Source organism: Scyliorhinus torazame, chromosome 6 (genome assembly GCF_047496885.1).
Source record: "Scyliorhinus torazame isolate Kashiwa2021f chromosome 6, sScyTor2.1, whole genome shotgun sequence".
Taxonomy (NCBI): domain Eukaryota; kingdom Metazoa; phylum Chordata; class Chondrichthyes; order Carcharhiniformes; family Scyliorhinidae; genus Scyliorhinus; species Scyliorhinus torazame.
In genome coordinates, this window is record NC_092712.1 from 117,647,268 (window position 1) to 117,663,787 (window position 16,520).

Below are 16,520 nucleotides of genomic sequence, written 5' to 3' on the forward strand. Positions count from 1 at the left end.
CACACTGTACAAAAAACGACCCATCTAATGTACTCGAACTATATCTTTTCCAGTCAATATTTGGAAAGTTAAAATGTCCCATAATAACTACCCTGTTACTTTCGCTCTTATCCTCGCCATCCTTTCCTCCACATCCCTACAACTATTTGGAGGTCTATAGAAAACTCCCAACAAGGTGACCTCTACTTTCCTGTTTCTAACCTCAGCCCATACTACCTCGGAAGATGAGTCCCCATCTAGCATCCTCTCCGCCACCGTAATACTGCTCTTGACTAGCAGCGCCACACCTCCCCCTCTTTTGCCTCCTTCTCTGAGCTTACTAAAACACCTAAACCCCGGAACCTGCAACATCCATTCCTGTCCCTGCTCTATCCATGTCTTCGAAATGGAAACAGCATCGAAGTCCCAGGTACCAACCCATGCTGCCAGTTCCCCTACCTTATTTTGTATACTCCTGGCATTGAAGTAGACACACTTCAAACCACCTACCTGAACACTGGCCCCCTCCTGCGACGTCAAATCTGTGCTCCTGACCTCTATACTCTCATTCTCCCGTACCCTAAAACTACAATCCAGGTTCCCATGCACCTGCTGCATTAGTTTAAACCCCCCCAAAGAGCAATAACAAATCTGCCCCTCAGGTTCAGATGTAGACCATCCTGTCTGTAGAGGTCCCATCTTCCCCAGAAAGAGCCCCAGTTATCCAGAAATCTGAATCCCTCCCGCCTGCACCATCCCTGTAGCCACGTGTTTAATTGCTCTCTCTCCCTATTCCTCATCTCACTATCACGTGGCACGGGCAACAACCCAGAGATAACAACTCTGTTTGTTCTAGTTCTGAGCTTCCATCCTAGCTCCCTGAACGCCTGCCTGACATCCTTGTCCCCTTTCCTACCTATGTCGTTAGTGCCAATGTGGACCACAACTTGGGGCTGCTCCCCGTCCCCCTTAAGGACCCGGAAAACACGATCCGAGACATCACGTACCCTTGCACCTGGGAGGCAACATACCAAACGTGAGTCTCTCACGCTCCCACAAAATCTCCTATCTGTGCCCTTGACTATCGAGTCCCCAATTACTAATGCTCTGCTCCTCTCCCCCTTCCCTTCTGAGCAACAGGGACAGACTCCGTGCCAGAGGCCCGTACCCCATGGCTTACCCCTGGTAAGTCCCCTCCCCCCACAAGTATCCAAAGCGGTATACTTATTTCTCAGGGGAACGACCGCAGGGGATCCCTGCACTGACTGCTTCTTCCCAGTCCCTCTTACAGTTACCCATGTCATGTTGTGTAGACAGGCAGAAATGAATGATGCACTGCAGAACATCTGGTGTAAATAATTTATTATGAAACAACTGCGTGGTAAAGAAAACTGGAATAAATCAATAACAAATTACTAACACTAATTAACTATTTTCGAGCTACTGGAAAATATGCCTATCCACGGTTCTCCCAACTCCCCAGTCCCCCGAGGCACAGTGCCGCATGGTAGACTTACACTGCCTCCTGCTGGTCGGAGGTCATGTACGATATTGTATACAAAATTGCTTCATGCATATCATCACACCAGGCACCCTGGCAGTGCCAGGGTGGCAGTACCAAAGTGTCCACGTGCCAGAGGGCGAGTCAGGTGCCAACCCACCCTGGCCCTGACTACCCAGGGGTCTCCAAAGTCCTGCAAGACCCCCCATTAGGCCTGGTCCACATTTGTGTGGACCAATACTAAATGGCGCCTGGTCCAGGCATCTCTGGCAAGGCCGTTAGTTCTGGGTACCGAGAGAATACGAAACAAGCATATTTAACTGAGCTGTACGGCTTATTTAAATGCGCGAGATCCAGATTGCAATGCTCCGTGAGGTTCGGATGAATCTCACGAGATATCTCGAGCTTTGAGAGTCTCTGGAGCGGCCTATTGCGGGATTCATCGGGCTTGTTGCACCACCAGGTCGGGCGTGACGAGGCCGGTAAATCACATCCCTACTCTCTGACGTGGTAGCATCAGCTAATTTATGTTGTGAAGAATTGTGAAGAGTGACCATTTGAATCTGACTTTGTATCCTTAACCCTGCCTAATGTTGTAGGATGTTCAGTAATCTTTGTGAGCTCAAACTTTTGATTTGAGAAATGTTATCACGGGCGGGATTCTCCGACTCCCCGCCCGGCCGGAGAATCGACGGAGGGCGGCGTGAATCCCGCCCCCGCCGAATTCACCGGCACCGGGGGTTTGGTAGGGGCAGGAATCGCGCTGCACCGGTCAGCGGCCGCTAGCAGCGCACCCCTCCCGCTGATTCTACGGCCCGCGGTGGGTCGAGCGGCCGCCCGTTTTAGGCCAGTCCCGCCAACGTAAATTAGACCTGGTACTTACCGGCGTGACCTGGCTCTGCGGGCGGCCTCGGGGGGACGCGGGGGGATCTGGCCCCAGGCTGTGCCCCCACGGTGGCCTGGCCCGCGATCGGGGCCCACCAATCCGCGGGCGGGCCTGTGCCGTGGGGGCAATCTTTCCCTCCGCACCAGCTGCTGTGTGCACCTCCGCCATGGCCGGTGCAGAGACGAACCCCCCTGCGCATGTGCTGAGATGACGCCAGCACACGCTGGCGCTCCCGCTCTTGCGCCAAATCGCGCCGGCCAGCAGAGGCCCTTCGGCGCCGGTCAAGCCCCTTCCACGCCGGTTGGCGTGGCGCCAACCCCGCCGCCGCTGGCCTAGCCCCTGAAGTTGCGGAGAATTCCGCACCTTCCAGGCGGCCCAACGCCGAAGTGGTTCACGCCACTCCTCGACGCCGGGACCGCCCGCCCCGCCGGGTAGGGGATAATCCCGCCCCACCTCGTTAAATAAACGTGCATCAAATGACTTGTATTCATGCAAGTCATAGGAGGAAATTGATGATTAAAATAACTCTGACTCAAAATCTTTTATTGTCGATGAAGGAATAAAAGCTATGTGCCTTTTTATCATGAATAAAAGATGCAGTAATGTGTGTTGATATAGTTTAAGCCATCATGTGGTATGTAAAAAAGCATTTTTGGCAAACATTTTCATGAAACCTTACTTAATTTATTATTATATTATTTACAGTTCTTTCCCGTATAAAAAAAGCCATATATTATAGCATTGTTCATATATCTTTCATCGTGACTCACAACCACTCCTTCAATTCCCTCAATAAAGTCGGCAGAAATGGCTAATCTTGCTTCATAGGTTTCTTTACAAATGAACAATGTTAAAAAATGAGCTGTACAGCAAGCTTTTCATTCAAAGGATACTATCATTATGATATGTGACACTTATTTTGTATGGCTCAGATGCCTATCTGTTTTTTTAAACACAAGGGTACCTTAATCTTGTTAACAATTTTTTAGCCTTCAACATCACCACTAAATAGCAATAGAAGCTTGATAGCTGTCACTAAAGTTATTGATGGTTCCAAATCAAAATAATTTTAATCTCGTTCAATAGGCAATGACATGGAGTGTCTGTGCTACTATTGAATGGGCAGGTAAAGCGTCAAAAATAGTATAGCCTGGCACCTCATTTCTTACATTTGTTTAGAGTAACTCATGCTATCAGCTGAACAATGTTTCAACTAAACTAAACCTAGCTAAGATTCTTCAACATTGCTTGTTTCAAATATTTTTTCACACATTCACACAAATGTGTATATATTTGTGAAACCACTTTGTTTGTGGGGTCCTTGTGGCAGTCCATTGCTATATTGGGCGGGATTCTCCATTCCCGCTGCAGCGAATGGGAGATTTGGCTGAGTGCCAAATTTTCCATCCTCGCTTGCAGCGGTAACGGGGCAGATTTGCAACGGAGAATCCCGGCCATTGTCTTTGTTGCCTTGGCTGTAAATACATTTGGGGGAAATGCATACATAAAGCTCGAGGCAATTTGTTTGATTTTGGTCTCTTGAGTTTGAGTTGGACTGGAGGAGACTAAGGGGTTGTGTTTCTATTGACTTGTAATCCATTCCCAGGAGTTGTTGGCCCGCTGCATTCTTTCAAAGAACCATCCAATTCGCCCAACTCCCTGCCCTTTTCCCACAAACATTCAAATGTTTCTTTTGCAGGTATTTATCGAATTTCCTTTTGAAAGTTATTGTCATAGAATCATAGAAGTTTACAGCATGGAAACAGGCCCTTCGGCCCAACCAGTCCATGCCGCCCAGTTTTTACCATTAAGCTAGTCCCAGTTGCCCGCACTTGGCCCATAACCCTCTATACCCATCTTACCCATGTAACTATCTAAATGTTTTTTAAAAGACACAATTGTACCCGCCTCTACTACTACCTCTGGCAGCCCATTCCAGACACTCACTACCCTCTGAGTGAAGAAATTGCCCCTCTGGGCCCTTCTGAATCTCTCCCCTCTCACCTTAAACCTATGCCCTCTAGTTTTAGACTCCCCTACCTTTGGGAAAAGATGTTGACTATCTACCTTATCTATGCCCCTCATTATTTTATAGACCTCTATAAGATCACCCCTAAGCCTCCTACGCTCCAAGGAAAAAAGTCCCAGTCTATCCAGCCTCTCCTTATAACTCAAACCATCAAGTCCCGGCAACATCCTAGTAAATCTTTTCTGCACTCTTTCCAGTTTAATAATATCCTTCCTATAATAGGGTGACCAGAACTGCACACAGTATTCCAAGTGTGGCCGTACCAGTGTCTTGTACAACTTCAACAAGACGTCCCAACTCGTGTATTCAATGTTCTGACCAATGAAACCAAGCATGCCGAATGCCTTCTTCACCACCCTGTCCACCTGCGACTCCACCTTCAAGGAGCTATGAACCTGTACTCCTAGATCTCTTTGTTCTATAACTCTCCCCAACGCCATACCATTAACTGAGTAGGTCCTGGCCTGATTCGATCTGCCAAAATGCATCACCTCACATTTATCTAAATTAAACTCCATCTGCCATTCGTCGGCCCACTGGCCTAATTGATCAAGATCCCGTTGCAATCCTAGATAACCTTCTTCACTATCCACTGTGCCACCAAACTTGGTGTCATCTGCAAACTTACTAACCATGCCTCCTAAATTCTCATCCAAATCATTAATATAAATCACAAATAACAGTGGACCCAGCACCGATCCCTGAGGCACACCACTGGTCACAGGCACCAGTTTGAAAAACAACCCCCTACAACCACCCTCTGCCGTCTGTCGTCCAGCCAATTTTGAATCCAATTGGCAACCTCACCCTGGATCCCGTGAGCTTTAACCTTCTGCAACAACCTACCATGCGGTACCTTGTCAAAGGCTTTGCTAAAGTCCATGTAGACAACGTCTACTGCACTGCCCTCATCTACCTTCTTGGTCACCCCCTCAAAAAACTCAATCAAATTTGTGAGACATGATTTTCCACGCACAAAGCCATGCTGACTGCCCCGAATCAGTCCTTGCCTCTCTAAATGCTTGTAGATCCTGTCTCTCAGAATACCTTCAGGGCAACTTACCTACTACAGACGTTAGGCTCACCGGTCTGTAGTTCCCAGGCTTTTCCCTGCTGCCCTTCTTAAACAAGGGCACAACATTCGCCACTCTCCAATCTTCAGGCACCTCACCTGTGGCTGCCGATGATTCAAATATCTCTGTTAGGGGACCCGCAATTTCCTCCCTAGCCTCCCACAACACCCTGGGATACATTTCATCAGGTCCCGGGGATTTATCTACCTTGATGCGCTTTAAGACTTCCAGCACCTCCTCCTCTGTAATATGCACACTTCTCAAGACATCACTATTTATTTCCCCTAGTTTCCTAACATCCATGCCTTTCTCCACCGTGAATACCGATGAGAAATATTCATTCAGGATCTCACCCAACTCTTGTGGCTCTGCACATAGATGCCCTTGTTGATCCTTAAGAGGCCCTACTCTGTCCCTAGTTACTCTTTTCCCCTTTATGTATTTGTAGAATCTCTTTGGATTCTCCCTTGCATTATTTGCCAAAGCAATTTCATGTCCCCTTTTTGCCCTCCTGATTTCCCTCTTAACTCTATTTCGACAATCTCTATACTCTTCAAGGGATCCACTTGATCCCAGTTGCTTATGTACGTCATATGCCTCCTTCTTCTTTTTGACCAGAGTCTCAATATCTCGAGTCATCCAGGGTTCCCTACTTCTACCCGCCTTACCCTTCACTCGAAAGGGAATGTGCTTACCCTGCACCCTGGTTAACACATTTTTAAAAGCCTCCCATTTACCAGCCGTCCCTTTGCCTGCCAACAGTCTCCCCCAATCTACCTCTGCAAGTTCCTGTCTGATACCATCAAAATTAGCCTTGCCCCAATTAAGAATTTTAACTCTTGGGCCAGACCTATCATTCTCCATAGCTATCTTAAAACTAATGGAGTTATGGTCACTTGTCCCAAAGTGATCTCTCACTAGCACTTCTGTCACTTGCCCTTCCTTATTTCCCAAGACGAGGTCAAGTTTTGCCCCCTCTCTAGTCGGTCCATCCACATACTGAATGAGAAATTCCTCCTGAATACACTCAACAAATTTCCCTCCATCCAAGCCCCTAATGCTCTGGCTGTCCCAGTCAATGTTGGGAAAGTTAAAGTCCCCTACTACTACCACCCTATTATTCTTGCAGCTATCTGTAATCTCCTTACATATTTGCTCCTCAATTTCCCGCTGACTATTTGGAGGCCTGTAGTACAGTCCTACCAAGGTGATCTCTCCCTTCTTATTTTTCAGTTCCACCCATATAGACTCAGTGGGCGAACCCTCGGATATATCCCCTCTAAGTACTGCCGTGATGTTCTCCCTAATCAAAAACGCCACTCCCCCTCCTCTCTTACCTCCTGTTCTATCCTTTCTATAGCATCTGTACCCCGGAACATTGAGCTGCCAGTCCTGCCCCTCCCTTAGCCATGTTTCAGTCATAGCTATAATATCCCAGTCCCATGTGCCCGTCCATGCCCTGAGTTCATCCGCTTTGCCCGTCAGGCCCCTTGCATTGAAATAAATGCAGTTTAATGTAGACCTTCCTTGCTCTCTGCCCTGCTTTCTCAGGTCATGCTTTACACACTCTCCCTTCCTGCCTTTTGTTTCTGTCCCCACTGACTTCCTACATCGGTTCCCATCCCCCTGCCACATTAGTTTAAACCCTCCCTAACTGCACTAGCAAACACACCCCCGAGAACATTGGTTCCGGTCCCACCCAGATGCAGACCGTCCGATTTGTACAGGTCCCACCTCCCCCAGAACCGGTCCCAATGTCCCAGGAATTTGAAACCCTCCCTCTTGCACCATCTCTCAAGCCACGTATTCATCCTAGCTATCCTGTCATTCCTACTCTGACTATCACGTGGCACTGGTAGCAATCCTGAGATTACTACCTTTGAGGTCCTACTTTTTAGTTTAACTCCTAACTCCCTAAATTCAGCTTGTAGGACCTCATCCCGTTTTTTACCTATATCGTTGGTGCCTATATGCACCACGACAGCTGGCTGTTCACCCTCCCCCTCCAGAATGCCCTGCAGCTGCTCCGAGACATCCTTGACTCTTGCACCAGGGAGGCAACATACCAACCTGGATTCCCGTTTGTGTCCACAGAAACGCCTGTCTATTCCCCTTACAATTGAATCCCCTATCACTATAGCTCTGCCATTCTTTTTCTCGCCCTTCTGTGCAGCAGAGCCAGCCACGGTGCCATGAACCTGGCTGCTGCCACCTTCCCCTAGTGAGCCATCTCCCCCAACAGTTTCCAAAACGGTAAATCTGTTTTGGAGGGAGATGACCGCAGGGGATCCCTGCACTGCCTTCCTACTCTTCCTCTGTCTGTTGGTCACCCATTCCCTATCTGCCTCAGTAATTTTAATCTGCGGTGTGACCAACTCACTGAATGTGCTATCCACAACTTCCTCAGCATCGCGGATGCTCCAAAGTGAGTCCATCCGCAGCTCCAGAGCCGTCAAGCGGTCTAACAGGAGCTGCAGTTGGACACACTTCTTGCAGATGAAGGAGTCAGGGACACCAGAAGGGTCCCTGACTTGCCACATCTCACAAGAGGAGCATGACACGGGTCTGAGCTCTCCTGCCATGACTTAAACCTGAAGTTAAATTTGAACTACACTACACAGCTAAGAGAAAGTCAAAGAGAGAGAAATCACTTACCAGTTACAAGCCAATCACTCACCTGCTGGCTGTGATGTAATTGCTCCCGAGGCTCCCTCACAGGTCTGCTTCTCTGCACCTCCTTAAGATGAGCACCAAATTCACTTAACTAGTTAATTAATTTACTTAATTAATTGGATTTTTTTTTGGGGGGGGGGGGGGGGGGGGACTCAACCCCAAACACCAAACTCCAAAAAAACAAACACAGCCCTCACTCACCTCTTACCCGAACTCAGCCTTACCCAAACTCAGATACACTCTGTTTGCCTCCAGCACTCTGTTTCTATTGGCACTTCAGCCACACCTTTTGTATTCTTCCTGATTTATAGTCAGCCAATAGGCCTGCTCCTAAAACTGATCTCCCGAAACTAACAGCTGACCTGCAAGGTAAGGAAGTTGTTAATCAGTACTTACCTCACCCAGGCAGCGACCTTTTAAACTGTCCCCTCTGCCTCGCAGCTCCCGCGCTTTTTCAAACTCCCCCACTGTTTCCAAGGTCCCGGCTCCCTCTCTCTCCCGAACAGCTGACCTGCAAGGTAAGGAAGTGGTTAATCAGTACTTACCTCACCCAGGCAGCGACCTTTTATTCTGTCCCCTCTGCCTCGCAGCTCCCGCGCTTTTTCAAACTCCCGCGCTGTTTCCAAGGTCCCGGCTCCCTCTCTCTCCCGAACAGCTGACCTGCAAGGTAAGGAAGTGGTTAATCAGTACTTACCTCACCCAGGCAGCGACCTTTTATTCTGTCCCCTCTGCCTCGCAGCTCCTGCGCTTTTTCAAACTCCCGCGCTGTTTCCAAGGTCCCGGCTCCCTCTCTCTCCCGAACAGCTGACCTGCAAGGTATGGAAGTGGTTAATCAGTACTTACCTCACCCAGGCAGCGACCTTTTATTCTGTCCCCTCTGCCTCGCAGCTCCCGCGCCTTTTCAAACTCCCCCACTGTTTCCAAGGTCCCGGCTCCCTCTCTCTCCCGAACAGCTGACCTGTAAGGTAAGGAAGTGGTTAATCAGTACTTACCTCACCCAGGCAGCGACCTTTTATTCTGTCCCCTCTGCCTCGCAGCTCCCGCGCTTTTTCAAACTCCCGCGCTGTTTCCAAGGTCCCGGCTCCCTCTCTCTCCCGAACAGCTGACCTGCAAGGTAAGGAAGTGGTTAATCAGTACTTACCTCACCCAGGCAGCGACCTTTTATTCTGTCCCCTCTGCCTCGCAGCTCCCGCGCTTTTTCAAACTCCCGCGCTGTTTCCAAGGTCTCGGCTCCCTCTCTCTCCCGAACAGCTGACCTGCAAGGTAAGGAAGTGGTTAATCAGTACTTACCTCACCCAGGCAGCGACCTTTTATTCTGTCCCCTCTGCCTCGCAGCTCCCGCGCTTTTTCAAACTCCCGCGCTGTTTCCAAGGTCCCGGCTCCCTCTCTCTCCCGAACAGCTGACCTGCAAGGTAAGGAAGTGGTCACAAGTGGCTGCCTAAAAATATTTCTCCTCATCTATTCTCTGGTTCTTCTGATTAGCAACCCTGCTGTCAGTGGCAGCTGTTTAATTCTATATACCCCACCAGGTCCCTTTGTAATTTTTAGCACCTCTATTAAATCTCCCCTTAACCTGCTCTGCTCTAAAGAAAACAGTGTCAGCTCACTTCAGCAGTAGCACAGACAGGAGGAATGAAACTTACGGAGCATGTACGCAGTGGAGTAGATTCAGTGTATGTTCACCAGTTGCATCCCACACATTTTGTTGATGTTCATAAGTCGTTTTGTTTTGAAGGCATAACTAGAAGAAACAGAAAATAATTTCATGTGGTCCCAACTGGAGGATCAGAATAGGTTGTTCCTGAGACAGAACAGTGCCCTGAACAATGCGCAAGATGAACACTGAAATAGAGGGCGCGATCCAACGGCCACGCTGCGCCCAAATAGCAGCTGGCCGCAGCGCACTTGGCTGGTAAAAGCCGGGAGACCACACTCCCGGGATCTACCTGGCTTGACACACCTCCCGAGATGTAATGCGATCTAGCGTGACGTTGCGATGTAAATCCCGCCCATTGTGGGTGGGATCACCTTTAGCAAATCTTCAAATTAAAGCGAGACATTTAGACACACTTTAATGTGTAGATTCCCGAGGTAACCAAGTGGGATCGATCCCCTTCGTCTCGGAGACCTCGGGCGAGCATCGTTCAGCACTGGTCCCCACAAACGGGGACTAGACAGAACGGCACTCATGGGGGTCTCCCAGGGGTTTGGAGGTCCCTAGGTGCATGTCCTCTGGGCAGGTTGGAACCCTGGCAATGCCAGCTCAGCACCCTGGCAGTGCCACCTTCATGCCATCCTGGCACTGCGAAGGTGTCAAAGTGGCATTTTTGTGTGCCGGCAATAGGGCCAGGTATGCCCTATGTGGGTGTTTGAAGGGAGAGCATGGACCTTCCCATAGTGTGTTGGAAGGGTCGGAGGTCGCGTCGGGGGCCTCGGAGATCAGGCGCTATTTTAAAATGACGTCCCAATCTCTCGCTACACTGAGAAGTTCTGGCGAGCGGAGCTCCTCGGTGTAGAAAACAGGGCTATGTGCGGCCTCGACCACTCAGTTCCTGATGATGGCCCTTATTTAATGCGAGCGGCATTGGATAGCCATGAGCGCTGGGAAACACACAGCTAAATGCGCTTGCTATGGGGCTTTGTTCCAATTTAATTGAATCACAGCCAGAATGTGAAGGTTCAGCCACTGGCAAGAAAATCTTTCTTTTGCAAGAAATGCCGGCAATGTATAAACAGTCAATTGAAATCCTAAAAATTACGTGCATTTTGAACATCTGCAGTTAAAGATCCAACCGAAATTTCTTTTAAATCACCTTGTGCACTGAAGGGAACCAGTAACTGTTTCAAGAATGTCACAGCGTTATTACCTACAATCCTTCATTGCCATTCACACAGCATACAAAATAACAAACAAAAAGTAGAATATGAGACTGAGAAGTACCGTAATGATTTTAGCATTAAAAACTGCATCCATTTGATATTTACCACTTTTTTTAAACAAAATGACTAATTGCTGCTTTGTCTTGATGATCAGGTATTGAGTTTAACACTAAGGCTCTAGGTTCAATTCACCCTTGCTCAATTAGCTAACCTGAGCCAAGGCACAGCTGGCTATGACGTGTAATAGTTCCACTGAAGGGAGGGGAAAAAAGTGCCTGGCCCTAGTTTGTACTCCATAGTTCTTGGTGGAACATGTGACGGTCAGGTGAGAACAGGATCAGGCTCAGCTATGATACCCTCTGTGCGAGATTAGCCTCATTTTGCAGGCACGCACCTAAAGCATGGTCACTTTGGTGTGTGTGATGCTGGAAGACTGCTAACACCTGTAGAATATATTACAACCTGCCAGTTAAAGCAGGGAAAAGGGAGGAGAGCTGAAACAAAAAAAGTAAAACTTGTTACAAATGTTCAGATGCCAATGTAATACCTGCCTATTTTTCTGTTGCAGCTGTGATTCTGGATACATTGGACAGCGCTGTGAAAACAGAGACTTCAGTATTCTATATGTTGTTCCAAGTGGGCAAAAACTTCACTATGTCTTAATTGCAGCAATAATTGGAGCTGTGCAGATTGCCATAATAGTTGCTGTGGTGATGTGTATAACAAGGTAAGTAGATTGCATTAATAATTCAGCAAAATGAATGAGCAGGAGCTATTTCTGGTGCAGGACATAAAGGTTTAAATGAAAAATTATTTGCTTTTCCATGCATCCCTTATTCCATTATTTGTATTCCAGTACTTAAAACGAGATGAAGAGAGGAATATTCTTCCCTCCTGCCTAAACAGGTGTGGTGTCACGGGAGCAGGCAAGCCGCCTGACTGAATGGGGGCTCAGAAGACCCGAGCCATCTTGCACATGACACTCCTTTGCCTATATGCACTTTAAACATTCAGCCAGTTTCTTACATCAACAAAGGCCCCAATTTTCAAGTTTAAACAGCCACCTGCCTCAAACAGGTAGCATTGATCTTCATCCATTTACTGGTCCACTGGAAAATTGCATAGGGCAAGCCTTGGGCATTCAAGAGGCAGCTGTGTTGGCCATGCCTCCACCTCAATTTACAGTTGCCAACTGTCTATGTTCAGGTGAAGTATGGGAGGGCATAAGTTGAGAATCACATCCAATATTTATTTTGTCACTTCTATCAAATTTATTTTTATTCCTCTGCCTAGGATATTGCCTTAGCATTCTTGTAAGACCAATAAGTTTCCATTATGCATTGGCGACCCACCCACCTCTCAATTATTGTGATTAATCTCGGTTTCACTGTGTGTTCCACAGGTGGACAGGTATGTAGATATTTCTGTCACTTCTGCACTAAACCAGCTCAAATCTATGCTGTACATGAAAGCAAACAATTCAATCCACCCTCTTTGGCCCAGAGTTCTACTCTACGCGTGAGAGTCAGGAAATCATCCAGCTCACCATGCCCACCACGGGAGAAACCCCTCTTTAGGGGGGATCTTCACTCCAGGGGCTAGGGTATGGGATGGAGTCGGGCCCACTAATCCTGGACACTAATTGGAGGCAGCCACAGAGGTTACTATGTGCCTAGGCAGGCTGTTTAAAAAGCCCATCTTTGTTCTTTTGGACCTCGTCCTGGTGTTTTGTCAAATATTAGGTCCTCTAGCCTTCACCCGTCAGCTCCCCATGCTATACCTATTCCAACTCACGCATCGTGACACACTGTGGGTTAAGCTCTTTGCTACATCATAAATTGAGTCTGTTAAACTCAGCACTGAGTTCAAATAGCCCTGCTAAATTTGGCTTTTCCAACTGTGTAAATCATGCCCCACCTCCTTTTCCTTCACAGCGTAAGTGCAATCTGTAGGAAATGGGGATGAGATTTCCAGATTCCAGTCCCACCTGCCATTTTTAAGGGTCTACAACATCCCATGGCCCCATTAAAACCTTGGCCTCTGTGAAGAAACAATTGTTCTTCGCAGGATTATATAGCTGAGATTGTGAACTCATCTCATGCAGAATTGCATTTATTACCTTACACCTTTGCTACAATACAACACCTCAATGTACAAATTTAAGACGTGAGAATTAAAGAACATCTGGACCTCCAAGGATTGAGAAGGAAAGTCACTCAAAGCTTCTTTGTTTTGCATCATATTTAATTGGACTATCTACTTGAGCATCATGAGTGGGTTCAGCGAGATAGTGTGTTGCCCTTGCACATATAAGATCTGGATTTGAACGCAGCCGTTACTGGGTTTTTCAAAAATCTCCAATATTTTCCAGCTGTAAAGACCTACATGAAATTGGTTTGAAAAGTATCAATCCAGATTCTTATGGCTATGGGCCACTAAACTAGCCCTAATTTGGCAGTAAATTGATTTTCTCAGAGGGGACCACCAGTGTGAATGGTGTGGGAATTAGAAATGTCACATTGGTGCAGACAAGTTGCCCACTGTTGGCAGAGAATGGAAAGGGACCCTTATTCCATAACCTACTGTGCGGCACCTGAATGTGGAGTCTTTGATCACAAGGGCAACGACAAACAAAATCCAGTAAAAGCAAACTACAGAGATCTTACATTAATGAAGCTCTGATTATTCTTATCATTTGGTTCACAGGAAATGTCCAAAAAATAACCGAGGTCGCCGACAGAAACAGAACCTGGGACATTTTAATGCAGACTGCACCACTTCATCAAGGATGGTTTAGTTTAATTCCTTTTATACTTTTTTTCTTCATTTACCATCTCACCAATTGCTGAATTACAAATGATTTTTTTTTCCTGAGAAGAAGAGATTTTTGTTTCAGAGGCCTTGGTTTTCTGGACCTTTGCCAGCATATGAATTACTGTATCTGGTGGTATGACCAGGATGCTCCCATTTGTGGTAAATAAGTGAGACAGTCTAATTGTAACTGACAGCTAGTTTCACCATCTGCCAACAGGCGGGTTTCTTGATTTCGTAAGAAAAAATTCAAACAGAAAAAAAAAACAAGTTAAGATGACGCAGCTGGTATCAGAATAATATACTAATGTAAGGAAGATTTTTGTACTTCACGAGCAGAATTTGCTCTTTATTTATGCCACTAACATATGTTGTGTAATAACCTTGCCACAATGTTCATAAATTACAAATGACACTCGAAAGGCAGAGAAAACGTGAAGAGGTTTAAACAAGAGATCAACAGAACATGCTAAAGACAAGATGATAAAAGAAAAGGGAAAAAATGTTTACAACTAACTTTCCTGACAAGACATGAAGGTTTTTTTTTAATTATTAGGAAATGATGCCTTTTCAAACACTATTTGCATGATTTGTGGAACTGTGTACTGTGATTAGTTTAAAATTCCAAGCTGTTTGGATTGAGTATGTGGTGGACTGCTGAGCACTGCCGTTCTAATAACTCTGACTCTACAGCTATATTTGACTCCCCTTGGTGTAAATTTAGTAACACATAAATGTAACCGGTGGTGCTTGTGGTGTGTGCCACACAAAAAATGGATTTGTCTTTGTAGAACAAGACTTTAGGTTGATCATTTGGCGTATTTACTGAGATTCAAATGGTTTTAAAAGTTGAATCGATAAGCTGTTGTTAGTCACCATCATGATGTGATAAAATACACTGTCATTACTAAAACATGTGTTGTGCTTGAGATCACTTTGAAAAGAAATGGTACTAAAATCAGAACAGTATCACCTGTTGGGCCTGTGTGTTATGGATTGTGGTTTAACAAAGTTTCATGGTTATGTCACTGCGGTGACAAGGGTGTGAACAACAATAGAACATTACAGCACAGTACAGGCCCCTCGGCCCTCAATGTTGCACCGACCTGTGAAACCAATCTAAAGACCCATCAATCAAGCTGCTTTTGGAACCGATACTGCATTATCCAAGAACTTCAATATAATTTTGACTTCAGCAAAATTAAATGGTGCTGTCTCCTCTCATAATTCAGTCCTCAGCCATTCTGCCAAAATTCCACAAGGACTATTTCACAGGACCTCTTTGTTTTGACTTCTTGGCAGGCACCAATTTTCAAATACTTGAAATGAATGCTGAAATTCAGTTCAATGAGATTGTGCTAGTTCATTTTTAAGCATACAAAGTAACTTAATCCTTGGCCTGCAGTATTGCAATAAAATATTCTTCCTCCTTTTTTAAAAGAAAGCAAGCACTTGTTCATGGAGAGAAAATACATTAAGTTACACTCCGCTGGAAAACCTTCTCTCTTTAAAACTCAGAATCATGAGTCACTTCATGGTTTCTTCAGGTATTTATCAATAAAATAAAACCCGCGGACCAACATTGGAGATATGTCACCAGAATTTAGCAGTGAGATGCTAACAATTATCAAACATTTAATACAGATACTGAAATTCAGTTCAATGAGAATGTGCTGGCTTATTCTAAAACATTTTTAAAAAATTAATCCCTATCCTATTTGCTCATCAGTTCATGGAATTCTCTCACCCATGGAGCACTGGAGGCTGGGTCATTGAATTTATTCAAGACTGGAATAAATAGATGTTTCTTAGGCAAAGAAGCCAAGTGTTACAAAGGATGGGACAGGAACGTGGTGTTGAGACCACAAGCAGGTCAGCCATGATCTTATCACATAGTGGAAGGGCTGAGTAGTCTACTGCTCCTCAGTACTGTGCTCTAGGTGCTATATTTTATTTTAACTTGGCAGCTAAGCTAAGCCTTGCATTTTAAATGACTGTGTTTCCATGCTGCATAACACTGAATGTGACAAGTACCTTAAAAGTCCTGTGAATTACTGTCAGTCGCCACTCAGGGGAAACACTCTCACCTCCAGCCAGCAAATTGTAGGATCAGGTTCCACTCTACAGGTCTGAGCATATAATTTGGACGTCCCTTTAAGTGGAGCACTGAAGGAGTGCTAAACTGGCCAAGGTGCCAATTTTTGGATGAGTCCTTAAATTGATGGCCCTGTCACCCCAAGCCCCAACTCATCAGGTGGCTGAATAAGATGCCATGGTACTATTTGAAGAAGAGCGAGGGAATCCTCCCAGTGTCAAGGTCTGGCCATTGTTTATACCTCAGCCAATGTAGTTTAAACAGATTATCTGGTCATTTATTTCATTGCTAACTGTGGAACTTTGCTGTGCGTAAATTGTTTGCTGCAGTTCCTACATTACAACAATGATCAAACTTCAAAAGTACTTCAGTGGCTGGAAAATGCTTTGGGATGTCCTGAAGGCATGAAAGGTGTGATAAAAATGCAAGTTTGCCAAAATTGCAAGTTTGCCTTTCTTTTCTATTTCTTTCTGTTTATTCTTTTCTAAAGTTTTAAATTATAATTAAAATTGCGGCTGTAATTTTTTGTTTTAAAGTGTAAAATGATCAGAGACACCTTCATTGGTTGTTTTTTTGTGCAATTTTCATAACAT

The 16,520-nt window shown here is 46.0% G+C and overlaps 1 protein-coding gene across 1 annotated transcript in view; it reads left to right on the plus strand.

The window, feature by feature from the left end:
* Positions 1-14,745, plus strand: part of LOC140424975 (tomoregulin-1-like) — a 494,486-nt gene extending 479,741 nt beyond the window's left edge. Inside the window, exons 9-10 of the mRNA XM_072508717.1 lie at positions 11,590-11,748; positions 13,728-14,745. Coding sequence (XP_072364818.1) covers positions 11,590-11,748; positions 13,728-13,818 — 250 coding nt within the window. The 3' untranslated portion in view covers positions 13,819-14,745. The remainder of the gene's footprint in view (positions 1-11,589; positions 11,749-13,727) is intronic.
* Positions 14,746-16,520: the final 1,775 nt, after the last annotated feature.